This window comes from Cavia porcellus, unplaced genomic scaffold (assembly GCF_034190915.1).
Source record: "Cavia porcellus strain 051 isolate PalLab524CR breed Dunkin Hartley unplaced genomic scaffold, mCavPor4.1 scaffold_23, whole genome shotgun sequence".
NCBI classification, from domain to species: Eukaryota; Metazoa; Chordata; class Mammalia; order Rodentia; family Caviidae; genus Cavia; species Cavia porcellus.
In genome coordinates, this window is record NW_026947506.1 from 36,210,650 (window position 1) to 36,224,707 (window position 14,058).

Here is a 14,058-nt window from a genome sequence, read left to right on the forward strand (position 1 = left end):
TTGTGGCTTGCAGCTAAGAGTTTGCCTTACATCTCAGAAGAGACTTGGGACTTGGACTGCTGAAACTGTTAGGACTTTGACAACTCTTGCAGGACTAAATGTCTTTTGCATAAAGGGATATATAAGAGTCTTTTGGGGGACAGGGGAAGAATGTTATGGTTCTACTGCATAATATAATATGACACACTTAATACTTGTTCTTCAGGATTGTTAAATCTATGTTGCAAAGTTCAAGTTGTGGACTGATAATAAGCATGTCCTTGTATCTGGAAATCTGTTTAAAGAAATGTGTCTGGTTGACAAGGGGTGAGACTGTTATGGTTGATACACTGTGTCAACTTGAAAAGTTTAAAAGCTTAATGAAGTGACTCAGCAGGGGACCAGGGTCCTTACTTTGTAAACTTCCTCATCCTGTGCAAGAGGAGGGACCAGGAGATGGTGTGAGTGCTATTCTCACCCTAGGTGGTGGTAGCTTGTTTATAATATAAGTGAGGAAAAAAAGACTGTTTTGTCCCCTCCCCTTTTGCTTCTGCTGCTTTTGCGGTATTCTACCACCTTGAACTGTTGCCTGTCATGCCACCCTGCCTTGGAGCCAACTGATTATGGAATGAAACTTCCACAAACTGTGAGCTAAATAAAACCTTTCCTCCCTTAATTTTGAGTATCAGGTATTTTGTCTCAGCAATGAGAGAAAAGTAACTAACACAGCAAGCAAAGGCTAGGACACAATCACTGATCCAAGTGTCCCCCTGAAAAGAACATAAGGTCCCATAAGGACGAAGGGCCTGATTCCAGTGAAAGATGCCCCAGAGCCTGTCCCCAGGGAACAAGCCACACCCACCCCATCACACTTGAGTTCTTACACAAGGATGGAAGAGACTTCAGGACATGGCCAAAGAGATTAACGGCATTTGAATGGACTTTGCAGAAGAAAAATGAGTGGTGTAAGGTCAGGACACAGGAAGGCAAGTGCATGGAAGATGGTAGAGTGTCAGCCCTCAACCAGGGGCCCTTTCAGGAAACCCAGAGCCATACAGGCCCTTTGGTCTGTGCTCCCAGCATAAGTGTTGACTGCAAACCAGGAATCGGTGCCCCCACACTATGGACAGAATTGGCTACCACTGAGACACAATCTGACTGTAGCACATGCAGGGGATGAGTGGACTCATCCCCGAATATCATGCCAACCACCAAGTAGGTCACTTGCTGTCCCCATACTGGTAATCTCCGGGGCTTGACTTGCCCTGCCAGGATGAGGGATTCTGACAACAAAACTGAGACCCTGCCCAACACAAAGACTCACTACTCAAGTACTACACAGGTCAGAAATACCAATCCTCTTCTGCAAACAGCTGAAATGTTAATGTGAAACTCCTCTGAAAATGTACACAATTTTTTAAAGAGCAAATGTCACATTGCTTCCCTTCAGAACTGGGTAGCAGTGGTGAGACTGCCTCTGCCGTCCACGGTGGCCTCAGCCTTCCTCAGGCTCGCTTCTCTTCACACCTTCGACAATTGCATGCAGACCAAAGGCAATGGGAGGCATGGGCCAGACCCTCCTATACCCTCCCTTACACATTTCAGCTGAGTTTAGGACCCAAAAGGCCTCAGGGCAACCAAGGTGATGTATCAAAATCCCTGCAAAGATGTTTGTGGCCTTTATTCATTAAAGTGACCCTCAGTCTTTAAGGCAAGGCCTGGCAAACTTTCTTTTCTGTGAAGGGCTAGGCCAGGTGACAAATACTTTAGTGAGTGTGGTGGGTGTGCAATCTCAGCTGCAAGTACTCACCTGTGTCAGGAGCACCAACCTCCTGCAGATACTGGCTGTATCTACAGACACTGACATTTGGATTTCACACTTTGTTCAGGTGAAACAAAGCACTACTCCTCTTTGGAAGTTTTGAAAACATGAAAGCCACTCTTAACTCACACGTGATGTGAGACAGGCACAGGGCTGGCTTTGGCCTTCGAGACGCAGCTTGCCAACCTGTGCCCGGCCCCAACTACCATCACTTTCACTCTTAACAAGCTTCTCAGGGCTCCTCCTCAGGGAACCAGTCACAAAGGGGGAGGGGCTGCCCCCCTGCAATCAGAGCACAAAGAGATGCCAAATCACGGGAAGACACAGTTTACACGAAAGAATCTGGGATGCCCTGGGGCCTAGAGTCAGGAGCCTCAAAGGCATCACTGGTAGAGATGGCAGCTAAAATTTCTAATGGCCCAGGTCATCAAACTATGAGTTAAGGTACACTCTGGATGCTTTAAGGAATCAGGAGAGTAAAGTAAATAGTGCCAAAGCATCACTACCAAAAATGCTTCGAAAACAAAAGAAGTTCTCCCTTGCGAGCAAATACTCAAGACACTCAGAGTGCCTCAAATTCCAAGGGTCATAAATTCCAGTTCCATGTAACCATCCTTCAGTGCTAGGGATCAGTGTCAAGCATCCATACTACACAGGGACAATGAATCACACAGGGCTTGTGAGTCGAGGTGGAAGAGGCAGGAACCTTGTATTACTCGCGCACCCTTTCAAGCCACTTGAGGTTCCATCTCCATATGTTAATTGCCATTTCCAAAAAAACTTATCAAAAGAGTTTGTCTCTTCTTAATTCCACGAATCGCCTCTTACCCTGGCCATACTCCAACAGGTGGCACCTGTCGGCCCTGCTCTCCATCCTTAAATGCTTTGTTTTCTTTCGGAAAGATCCAATGCCCTCCACAGCCAGGCCATCAGTGAGCAGGAAACTGCCCTCAGGTCTCCGGAAATGGTCAACAGTCTCATAGCTTGAGGCCTTCGGTGAGTGCAGTCCTGGTTCTTTTGCAAAGTCTTCTGATTTCCCTGAGTGCCTCTTCTTTTTCTTTTTCTTCTTTTTGTGTCTGTGGAGATCAGCATCAGAGTACACTACTGGAAGATCTGGATCCAGCTGATGCCTGCAGAAGCAGCAGCCAGAAATTAGCAACCCAAACACCAGCACCACCTCAGACAGGACCTGGCACTATCGTGACCAATTATGAGGATGCTCAACATAGAGGCACAGGTAAATGCTTATCTAGTTAAAAATGGGTTCTCTACTTTCAGCTGTAGTAATTTTAAAAGCCCAAGATCATAATTTTGCCAACTTCAACTCCACCCCTAGTTCTCCCACACAGGCTCTGTGCTCAGGAATTGGGGCTGTCAGACAGGACACGGCTAGGAAGACTTAAGTGACATCTCCTGAAATCAGTGGCTGAAAGAAAAAAAAAGAAACAAAGGACATTTTGCCATGTGTCTCAGGCACAGAAGAGCCTTGTTATTTAACTTCCTTTTCCTCCAAAGTAACCACTGCCTATTCACATATGGCTTTGACAACCTTCTATTAGGATTTTTAATTTTAAAAGAAATCAACTAGAATACAGAGGAATTCCACTGATGCTCACTCATCTTGTTACGAGCCAATCAGTTTCAAGGCAGCTGTCAGAGCACTTGCCTTGTGGACGTAACTCTAGGTTTCACCCCAAACACCAGGAAAAAAAATTTTGTGACCATATTTAGCATTTCAAAAATACAGTCATTCAGGTTTTATATTGATAATTAAGAGATAAAGGCCAAGAAAATAAATGATGCCCCTCAGACCTCCACTCTAGACGTGCAGACAAATATCAACAGAATTGTAGCCTCCCATTTTCTGCCAATTGTGTAGTCACTGAATTTGGAAGAAAAAAAATGTAACATACAAAAATGTAACTACATCTGACAACCAATCTTGAAATCAGAGAGCCTGAAGTTACTTTTACAGAACTCACATTTACTCCTAAAAGTTATAAAACTGAGACTGGCAAAGAGACACATTTTAAGATACATGAAGTAAGACAGAGCTTAAAAGTTGCACCATTTTAAAAATGTATGGAAACTTAAGCCTTAAAACCCACGCAGCTGAGGAATTCAGATCTTGCTGGAAGAGCCCGCCCTCACCTGTAGTCACGTTCCTGGTGTTTGTCTTTAGATTTCTTTTTCTTCTTTGATTTTTTGCGCTTCTTTGCCTTAGGCTCCTCCAAGTCTTTGGGCAGGCTCCTGTGGGTTTTCTTTTCCACGTGACTGTCGCTACTTTCTGCACTCTCGTACCTATGTTTGCGTGACTTCATGCTTTCATGTTCATGAAATCGATCAGAGAGGCCACAGCCACTGTCATCAGCTCCAAAGGCAGCCTTTTCTTGGGGGTAGCGCTCAGGGTGCAGAGGGAAAGGGGGTGCGGCACCTGTGCGTGGGCTGTGGAAGTGGGTCCGCTCCCTCACCCGGGCAGGAGGCTCCCAGCCCTTCCTGGCCCGGGAGGAGTCCTTGTGTGGCCGCTTCACACTGGGCTCCCTGCCTGTGTACGGGGCGTACCTATCGGGGTAGTACCTGCACCGGTCCCACCGCATCTTCTCAGCATAGTACTTCTCTGGGAGCCAGGAGTGCTCATTGTCCAAGGGGTAGTATCGGCTCCAGTCTTGGTCAGTCCCGCTCCTGGTTCGGGAGTGGTGGTAGCTGTACCTGCTCAGACTGCGACGCTCACCGGGACTGACTCTCTCACCATAACACAGAGGGTGCCGGCTCCCGTTACAGTGTTCCACAGCATGGCATTCCTGCTTGCTGTGCTTTCTGGCATACGAGTGCCGCTTTCTGTGACAATGACCCTCAGTCCTACTCCGACTCCGACTCCGACTTTTCTGCACATGTTCCCCACTGGAGGAGCGGTCTCGCCGGTTTCGGTAATGTCCTCGGTCAACTTTCCTAAGGCTGCTGATTTTCTCTTTAACCGGAGGGTGATCTGGAACTTTCTGGCTGGCCTTACCTTCACCACACCTCTCCCCATGACTGTGCTCAGGGCCATCGGGATGGGCGACTGGGGTCCTGGGTGGCTGAGCAGAGGGCAGCGTGTCGGCAGATTCACCTGTGCTTCGGGATGGGGTTTCTGTATCACCACAATGGTCTCTGCTAAGGTAAACTAAAAGCTCGGACTCATGTGCACCTTCTAAATGTGTGGGGGGAGCTGGGCTCAGCTGCTTCACTGTTTCTGCTGGACCAGAATCCTGCAGACTCTCAGTTAACAATGCTTTGACCTCCTGGGGAGTTTCACTGCAGTTGTGTGTTAAGTTTTCAGTGTCACAGGGTTCAGGAAGTGGATCAGACCCTGTACTGGTTTTGTCATTATTACAAAGGTTGTTTACAATGGGCAAAGACTCATCAGGTTTGGCTGAACTATTTTCTGAGACAACTTCTTTGGTAGATTTAAGACTGCTGTCGGGAGAAAGCAAAGCTTTCTTGAACTTGCTGCATAGACTTGAGATCGGGTCCAGTTTCTCATGGGAACCAGCAGTGACACTGCCAGCCTCAAGCTCCACAGCAAGGTCCCGTGACTGACTTTGCTCTGTTCCAGGTGGACTGCATCCCGGCCAAAAGAAAGACAAAGCCAATAGTTAGCATGTCATGGCTTATGTTTACTAAATCTTTTATCATCTTAAATATAGCTGGCTTAAAGTCAATATCAGGCTACTGTCTCTGGACACCCAATTTTCTCTTTATTAAATAACAATTTTACCAACCCTACTTTTCAGCAACAATAATTTTGCAGCTATAGACTTCCTGTTTCCAGGTAAATTTCTAATTCTTAAGAACTAAGTCTAAACAAAAAAAGCCACATGACAATGGGCTGCTGGCTTTCCTTGTTCCCTTCTTTCTCTTAGCATCTCAGAGCAGCTATTTCCAAACAGAGCCAACAGTTCCTTCAATAATTAAAAATGGACTCACTGGGACTCTGAGAAAACCTGTAGAAAATGTGGGCCACCCTTTGCTAGCTGAAAGTCAGCTTCTCACACACTCTCAAGAGTAACTGATAGTTGTAGGAAACAATAAAACGCCTACAATGGATTAGTAAAGAAACAAGGGTAAAGCCACTGTGAAATGACAGCGCAGCCCCGCTGCTCTATCTTAAGGTCAAGTGGGAGTGAGCGTGCTCTGCCTCTTCACTCTTAACACTTCTGCACCCTGACTCAGGGTCTCAGGGGCCATCTGGGCTGCGCAGTGCCAGGAGGAGGCTCCTCCCCTGCACGTCCTCACACCCATGGGTGAAAATGCCAGTCGTGTTACTGCCACAGTTTTCACGGACACTACACTCCCCAGGTATCCAACAACTGTATAAGAAATGATCACAGTGTGATACATCTGAAATTTCACTGAAAGCTGTTCACCACAACAGCCGACAGTGCAGAAGGCAATCTGAATGCAGTATTCCGAATGATCACACCAGAAACCTGCAGGCAGGCAGTGGAAGCCCGGGATGCACTGCACTCCCTCAGCAGTGGTTTCACCTGCAGTTTCCACACCAAGCAACTGCAGCTGCACTTCAAATTCCTTTCTTCTTATTCGAGTTATCTTACAGATAGGTCAATTTATTTATTTTTCTTAAAACTGAATGTCGGGACAAATTAAATTCTCTATGAATTTCATTTCAAATTTATAAAGAGGCCCTCACAAAGTATCTGTTTCATTATGGGACCCTGTTTTCTCCAAACTCAGTTTGCCCTTCACATACTCATTCATCATTAAAAAGATGAAATGAGAAAGCACGTGGGGTCGGATTCAGAGGTGTGCAAGGGCACTGCTGGCCAGGGCAGGTGATGCAGACGAAAATGACAAGCAGTCACAGACAGCTTTCTCACTCTCCTCAAAGGCAAACTGACATATCCTGTAGGTTATTTTTCAAATCATCTGGTGGCTCAGGATGTTCACAGTAATACTTTTACAGAGAAAACACTGACACGTCCACTCACTGTTGGGTTTTATACTCTGACATTCACTTTCTTGGAATTAATTCTTACTTTACCTTGTTTCATCTGTTGATCCTTTTACTTTGTTGCTAAGTTTGAAGGTCTCTAAGATTTTGTCTTCCGGAAGAGATGGCAAAGATGCAGGTATTAACTACAATAAAAAACAAAGACATTTCAACTGGCTTTGAGCTCCATGGTGACTGAAAGCTGGCTGAGAGAAGGAGCCAAGATTAGCCTCAAAGCCAAACTTCCCCCCCCCAACTCACCTTTGCAGGAAGACCGTTTGCTTTAGAAAAGGGATTTTCTGAGTGTAAAGCAGGCTGAACTTGGCAACTAGAACCTTCGAATGACAGGCCATTTTCTTTGGGGTCACTGTCTGTACTATTAGCACCATTTAGAGTGATAGGTTCTTGAAGCTCATGTGATGGGGCCTCATCCTCTTCAGCTTCGTGGCCAGTAGCATGAGTAGTGGCTATTCTGCCCATGCCATTCTCCTTGGCTAGGCCCTTGGACTCCTCATCAGATTCTTCAGATGACTCGGCGCCGTAAGGGACCAACACACTGGAGCTCACCTTGGACTTGCCATTCATCACTGGCTTGGAACAGGACTTGCTCGGGGAGAGCGGTTTTGCTAGTTTACTAGAAACTGACATTGCGGATGTATTCGAGGTAGACTGTATCGCAGAACAGTTGGTGACAGTAGAAGGAGGAACAGGCTTGTTAGGGCCCTCTAAGGAGTTGCTATGATGGTTAGGTTGAGATTGAGCTTGGCGAACAGGCAACTTGTTATGAATACTGATAGTGATTTTTTGTTTCTTAGGGTGTTCTGGAATCACAGAGGGCCTGTTAACTGACCAGTTTTGAACAGAAGCAGAAGCATTAACAGGATTAGGCCTGTTGACACTGGGACTTCCATTAGGACTCGACATGGAACTGCTCGGCGTGTCTTTCGGTGGCCCAGTTCCATTCAAGTGAGGTGAATTCTGCAAGGGAGAAAGCCACAGCCGGGTCAGCACTGCAGAATCGGCCTGCTCTGGCCCTCAGTCTTCCCTCTTTGCTCTTGTGACTGACAAGTTACACAAATAACACTGCCCCTTTCTTTCATCTGCTCTACCCATGTGTACTTTCACAGGACCTAGTTTTCTGGAAATTAATCCACATACAGACACACATTATTTGTCAGAACACAGCTCTCCTGACATGAGTTAACATATGCTCTCCTTGGCTGGCTTTCCTCAGAGGCCACCACTATACAGACAAAAGTAAAGCCAGCATTCTGGCCTTCAAGCAAGGGAGAAAGCACACTGGCAGAAGGAAAGGCCGCTTCAGGACTGCATGTGAGGTCACGGCTGCCGCCGCCGCCCAGTGATGCCTCAGCATTGTACTCGTGCAGCTCTGTTGCTCCAAGTTCCATGACTACCACTGAAGCCCTGTGACAACACAGGGGACAGCTGGTTCACAGACAAATGGTGTTTGGCCTGGCGGTGTTTTATTAAATCTCTGAATTCACTGTGGTCTTTAAAAAACCAAACAGCTCTTAAAAAGTCAATTACACCTGCCCCTTTCCCTAGGAGCATACTTTCTGGTGTGCCAGTCCCCCGATGTCACTCTGAAGCAGAGCCCAATTCAGAAGCTAGCTATCAGCCAAGCTCACAAAGGTATTTAACTGAAATACAGCTCAATGTCTACAAAAAAAAAAGAAAGCATTCAACTAGATAATCTGATAATTCAAACCAAACTAAAACTAAGAAGCTGTAAACCCTAACAGCAGCAATGAATTAACACAATTCCAACTGAGCATGATGTCTTGGGAACTCTGAAAGGCGGGCCCTGCCCTGCAGATTGCATCAGGCCTCTTGAGCACACAAGCACATGTGCATGATCATACTCCTGGGGACAGAAGATAGAAAAATAGCACACTCCTCAGACAGCTACATGGACACAAAGAGACCTTGCAACAGGATCACTTTCCTGATATCTAACATAAGTTAAAAACTATCTGACCCCTGAATAGAGGCCAAGTCCACAGTGGGTGCTAACCTTTAATATATTCACACCAGGTGTTCCTCTCAATTATGCTATTCATGCAGATTCCCATATATTTAATATTTTGAAATAAAGGGCCTGCATAAAAATTTTTGACAAGAAATCCATGTATAGACAAGACATGACAACCACTGCAATGTTAGCTTAAGGGTTTGAGAATAGGCCATTAGAGCAAGGTAAAAATCAGATGACACTCCTTAAGTGTTACCTTCATCATGTGGGAGGGAAGCTGTGGTCCAATAAACCCTGATGCAGCCTGCTTGTTGCTGACAACCCGCTGACTAATGACTGGGCGGGGAGAGGACTGGCCAGGACTATGGGTGGAATGAGTAAGTTCACCTCCATTTTTCACATCATGGGACCTGGAGAAAAAGAATGAGAGGGCTTCAGATGATGAAGAGCATCTTAATACAGACTGATTACAAATTCAGTTCCTCTGAAAGAAACTGATGACAAAGAAATTGCTTCTAAGTCACAGTGCACAGAAACTAAGACACAGATGCACTAGCTGCTTTAGGGGTATAAGTCAATGTCAAGGTGCTCAGCTCAGGATACGAGGGCAGCTGTGGTAAAGGAAGGGTAAGGAAACAGTATTTTTAAACTCTGTATGCTGAGGATGCTGCTACTGGAGGGCTATTTTTTCTGTTTGTATTTTTAAGTTAAAAATACATACTACTATAGAAAACCTATACTGTCCAGAAAAATAGGAAAAGAAAATGTCGTTCCCTCAGAGATGGTTCACCTATTGATATAATAGATCATCTCCATGTCTTTCACTCAACAACAGTGTTTAACATTTCAAACTACTTTCCCTCTATAGTCACCACGTTTCCAAAGAATTAAAAAAAAGGTTTGTCACTCTTAGCAGACAATGGGCAGCAAAGCATGACACTGTCTCAAAAAAAATCACTCTTAACAACTGCAAAACATTTCAACACATCATTCTGTCATGGTCAAACATTTTAGGGTATTCTTGACTTTATCATACGTAAAAGTGACTCCTTGGGGGCTGTGGTGTGGCTCAATTGTAGCATTTGCCTAGTGTGCTCAAGGCTCTAGGTTCTATTCCCAGATAGACAGAAAAAGGGGGTGGGGGCAGGAATGCCATGGAGTATCCATCAGACTCTTTTTCCCAAAAGTGGAATTTGTAAATCAATTTGCAGCTGCAACAAGATCAACCCAACTGCTGGTCCAAGCCCAGGGCGATGCCTAACCAGAACTGTGCTCAGCACTGGGGAGGTGCTGGATGGACCATGCAGGGTACTCAGTCCACCTTCCCAAATCCTCCACCCTGGGCTTCCACATTCTCAGGTCTGCTCTGTTTATTGCAGGCAGCATAAGCCATCCCACCCCTTCAGTTGTCACCTTTCTCTTCCTCTGTGTCTGTCGGCACTGGAAGCTAGCTCAAGCTCATAATCATACATAAAACTGGTCTCCTGATTTTCTACACATGTGGCAGGGTAAACCTTAAACTCTGACTTTCGAAAAATAACTCAAAACATTTGAATGTGAGTGAAATGAAAAGAAATAACATTACAGAAAATGTGACAACTTGTTTTCATGACAATACCTGATATAAAAGAGCACATATGCTTGTTGGCTGAGTACCGATCTAATATCACTAGTAGACACAATGGAGTCATTCATTTGATACCACAGGCCATTGCTAGCCTGCAAAAGACAGTCAATGAGAGAGAAAGATGAGATTATGTTAGGTTAACAAGGACAGAATAAAAAGAATAAGAAAAAGAAGCATTCACACTTTAATTGTAAAATTCCTACCTTCCCCCCCAAAGAATACTAGAGCTTGCTGTCTTACAGAGTCTACGTAAAAGCGACAAGCAAAATTCTACATGGCTTACTTTTATGTAACAGAAGTAATGGCCTGCATGGCAGTTAAATCCTGTGTGGACCAGCACTGCATACAAAACATAAATGATGGGTTCTCCATTTGGTTGAGACATATATGGCCGAATATCAAGATACTCAGGGTATTTCACATCCTAAACAAAAATGGGAAAAGGCGAAAGGAATGTCATCTCTAATTGACATTTTTCAATTAGGTTATTTGTAATCTTTAACAGCTACTGGCACTTATGGTTCTACATAAAAAGTAATTAATAACATTATCTACATACCTTAGCAATTTTTCCTCCAGTAGAATTTGCAAAGCGTTTCAGAGAAAGTGTAAGAACATTAGATGATCTATGTATGGTAAATCTCTTTGAAGCTGGAACCATCTTTTTGCACCTTCAAGTAAACAAGGACAAAAGATTAATGTGTGAATTTTGGGGGGTTTTAGTCTTTCCCTTGCTATTTTTCTAAAAAACCCTAATTTAAGATTCCAAAACAAGGATTATAGATGAGAAACATCACTCTTCTCTAAACCAACAGTGAAAATATTTAAATTAAAAATACTGTGGGTAGCCAGATGGACACATCTGTACTACCAACTTGCAGGAGGCTGAGGCAGGAGGAACACCATGAAGTCTAGGCCACCCCTAACTACACAATGAGTTCCAGATAACCATGAAAAACAATGATAGACCCTGTCTCAAAAACCAACCCTAAGCCAAAATAAAAAACAGTACTGGGGAAAACTGCCTAGTAGCATGATAGAAAAAAAAGGGCAAATCTGAAATATCAAGATACACAAGGCATCAATGATTTGAAAAACAGATTAACTTGGGTTGGGTAGCTCAGAGGTGGAATGCTTGCCTACCATCCATAAAGCTCTCAGTTCAATCCCCAGCAATGCAAAAAAAAAAAAAAAAAAAATACTAGGTTAATTCAATCTTAAAAAACTGAAAGCTCATTGATTTTTCAGGCTGGTATGATTCTACAAAAGCACAGCCCTACACATATTCAAAAGGGAAAAGAAAACTAGGAAATATTCCTAGTTTTGGTGAAAAAAGCACTATCTTGCCTTAAATACTAAATATTTACTATAAAAGCTTAAGATACATAGCTATATAGCCTGGCTATAAAGTGGAAATTACTTAAAACATATGTAGCAAGGATTCTTAAAACAGACTCCCTAGACTGCCTACAGAAATGTATCACTGAATAATGTAAATTAAAGGTTGCTAACAGATACTATTCCACACTATGGGTACCCACTGTAAGAAAGATCCTCAAAAATAAATAAATAAAATAAATGAAAGAAAAGAAAAAGAAAAAAAGATACTCAACTCTTTTTGGGGTGCAGATGACCCCCACCCTCCCTGCAGTCTTGTCTAACAGGAAAGTCATGGAAAATGTTGCTTAACACTGTCGCAGCACTGCAGCACCCAGGTGGCAGCACTAGTTCCTCAAGGCCACTGAGCCGTCCATCCTGAGGCACTGCGGGCACTAGACGCCGCATGTTCTGGCCTCTGGAGCACAGGTGGCACAGAAGCTAAGGCCACCTAGCGGCCATTCAAACACGTCCCGCTCTTTAAAATCAAGGCTCCCTGTCACCCCAACTGGAGCAGCCAAGTCAGGGACTGCAAGTCACCCCCATCATACTTGCTACACTTGTAGGAGTTTTCTCCATCCAGTTGTTCTGGCTTCACAAATTGCTCCAATGCCTTGTTAACACTCGGAGCAGCCTGGGAGGAAAAAGAACAAATACCACATCACCACGAACAGTCACAATTTGTAAGAGATAGACAGAGCAAGCAAGCAAGCAAAGACTCAGAGAATCTTTGTTTTTAAAAAACCACTTTTATGGGAATGGTGTGTGTTTCCAGCTACTTGGGAGACAGAGGCAGGACCGCAAATTTGGGTCCAACCTGACCAACTTAGATCCAATCTCAAAAATTTTTTAAATGGACCAGGAATGTGGATAACTGGCAGATGGCCCTGGGTTCAATCCCACAATGCTGGAAACAAACAAACAAACAAAAGATTTCCTCTAGGATGATTACCTCCTCTCCACTTAAAAATTAGCAGGTTAAAGTGAATAAAAATATATAAGGAGGTGGCTCATACAGCTTTACCCAGAATACTGTAAAGTGGAAAGCAATAAGAAGCTATATTCACCTACTGGACCACCACCAACTGCCCAAACACACTGATGTGGAAAGTCTCCAAATAGATGGAAATGAAAATGACAAGTAGACAAATAGACTATGACATAATTCCTTTTGTAAAAAATTTCTTTTCTTCTTTTTTGCAATACTGGAAATCGAATCCAGGGCCTTCATACTGAGCTATATTCCCAGGCCCTTTCTTATTTTTATTTTAACAGGGTCTCACTAAGTTGCCCAGTTTGGGTTCAAACTTGTGATCCTCCTGCCTCAGCTTCCCAGAGTCCTGGCATCATAGACATGCACCACCATGCCCTGCTCATAATCTCATTTCTATTAGAAGTATTTAACCTATTCCACTGCAATGTATATCAAATGACTAAATGCACCAATGCTGAAGGGCAGCCTTTATATATTATGTGCAGTTTGTCCTTTTCATCATAAGCATGCATTACATCAGTGATCAGAAAAATAAAACCTAAAGAACAGAAATATAGTTCAAAAAATGCAAGATGATAAAATAATTTCTAATGAATAAAAATCATTTAGGGTTTGCTAACACAGGTTTCAAAACTCAGTTTTATTAAGAATTACTAAGTACAAGTCAACGAGTAAAAAAGATTTAAAACCTGACCACCACAAAAATTATTAAATTTACCTTTATCTCCAATGTAATGTCAAGATATGGATCAAAAGTATCTGAAACTCCCTTGCAATTTAAACATTTGACTGAAATAAAAATAAAATGCAAAAGATAAGCAAAGTGTAATCAGTATGGCAGCCGTACATACTGAAATTAAAGAATACAAATACAATTTAAAAGTTAAAAAAAAATCGAAATAGTTTAATTTTTTTTCTACTAGATTGGGAAAAAGTTAATCTTATACACGGTATAGGAAAAATGTCTCATAAATCTGGTCCCTCCTACACTAATGAATGGAATATAAACAGGTATGACCTTTTAGAACGACAATGTCAGGATGAAAATCTAAAATACATCTTACAACTTAAATTCTGATACTAAAACAGTTTATCATGTACACTTTTACACACACACAAAAGCTTGAGTACATTAGTGCTCAATAAGGCATTGATGGTAACAGCAGAAAACAAAGCTAAGTATCCATCAACAGGAAAGTAAAACAAATAGACACTATTCCAGCTATGAATAAACCTGTCAGACCTATATGTACTGAAAATGAAAGATTACTACTAA

At 43.3% G+C, this 14,058-nt stretch overlaps 1 protein-coding gene across 3 annotated transcripts in view; it reads right to left on the bottom strand.

Annotated features, from left to right (window-relative positions):
* Positions 1-14,058, bottom strand: part of Usp42 (ubiquitin specific peptidase 42) — a 35,839-nt gene that overhangs the window by 3,875 nt on the left and 17,906 nt on the right. For 2 of the 3 annotated variants that reach the window (XR_010042333.1, XR_010042334.1), the window contains exons 7-16: positions 13,501-13,571; positions 12,340-12,422; positions 10,971-11,082; positions 10,695-10,835; positions 10,403-10,503; positions 9,041-9,194; positions 7,053-7,769; positions 6,843-6,937; positions 3,953-5,401; positions 1,790-2,931 (exon numbers count right to left, since the gene is read on the bottom strand). Coding sequence is in view for 1 of the 3 variants with exons in the window: in XM_063234145.1 (XP_063090215.1) it covers positions 2,630-2,931; positions 3,953-5,401; positions 6,843-6,937; positions 7,053-7,769; positions 9,041-9,194; positions 10,403-10,503; positions 10,695-10,835; positions 10,971-11,082; positions 12,340-12,422; positions 13,501-13,571 (3,225 nt within the window). In the remaining 2 variants the exon portion in view is untranslated. The remainder of the gene's footprint in view (positions 1-1,789; positions 2,932-3,952; positions 5,402-6,842; positions 6,938-7,052; positions 7,770-9,040; positions 9,195-10,402; positions 10,504-10,694; positions 10,836-10,970; positions 11,083-12,339; positions 12,423-13,500; positions 13,572-14,058) is intronic. The other variant, XM_063234145.1, reaches the window with a different exon arrangement.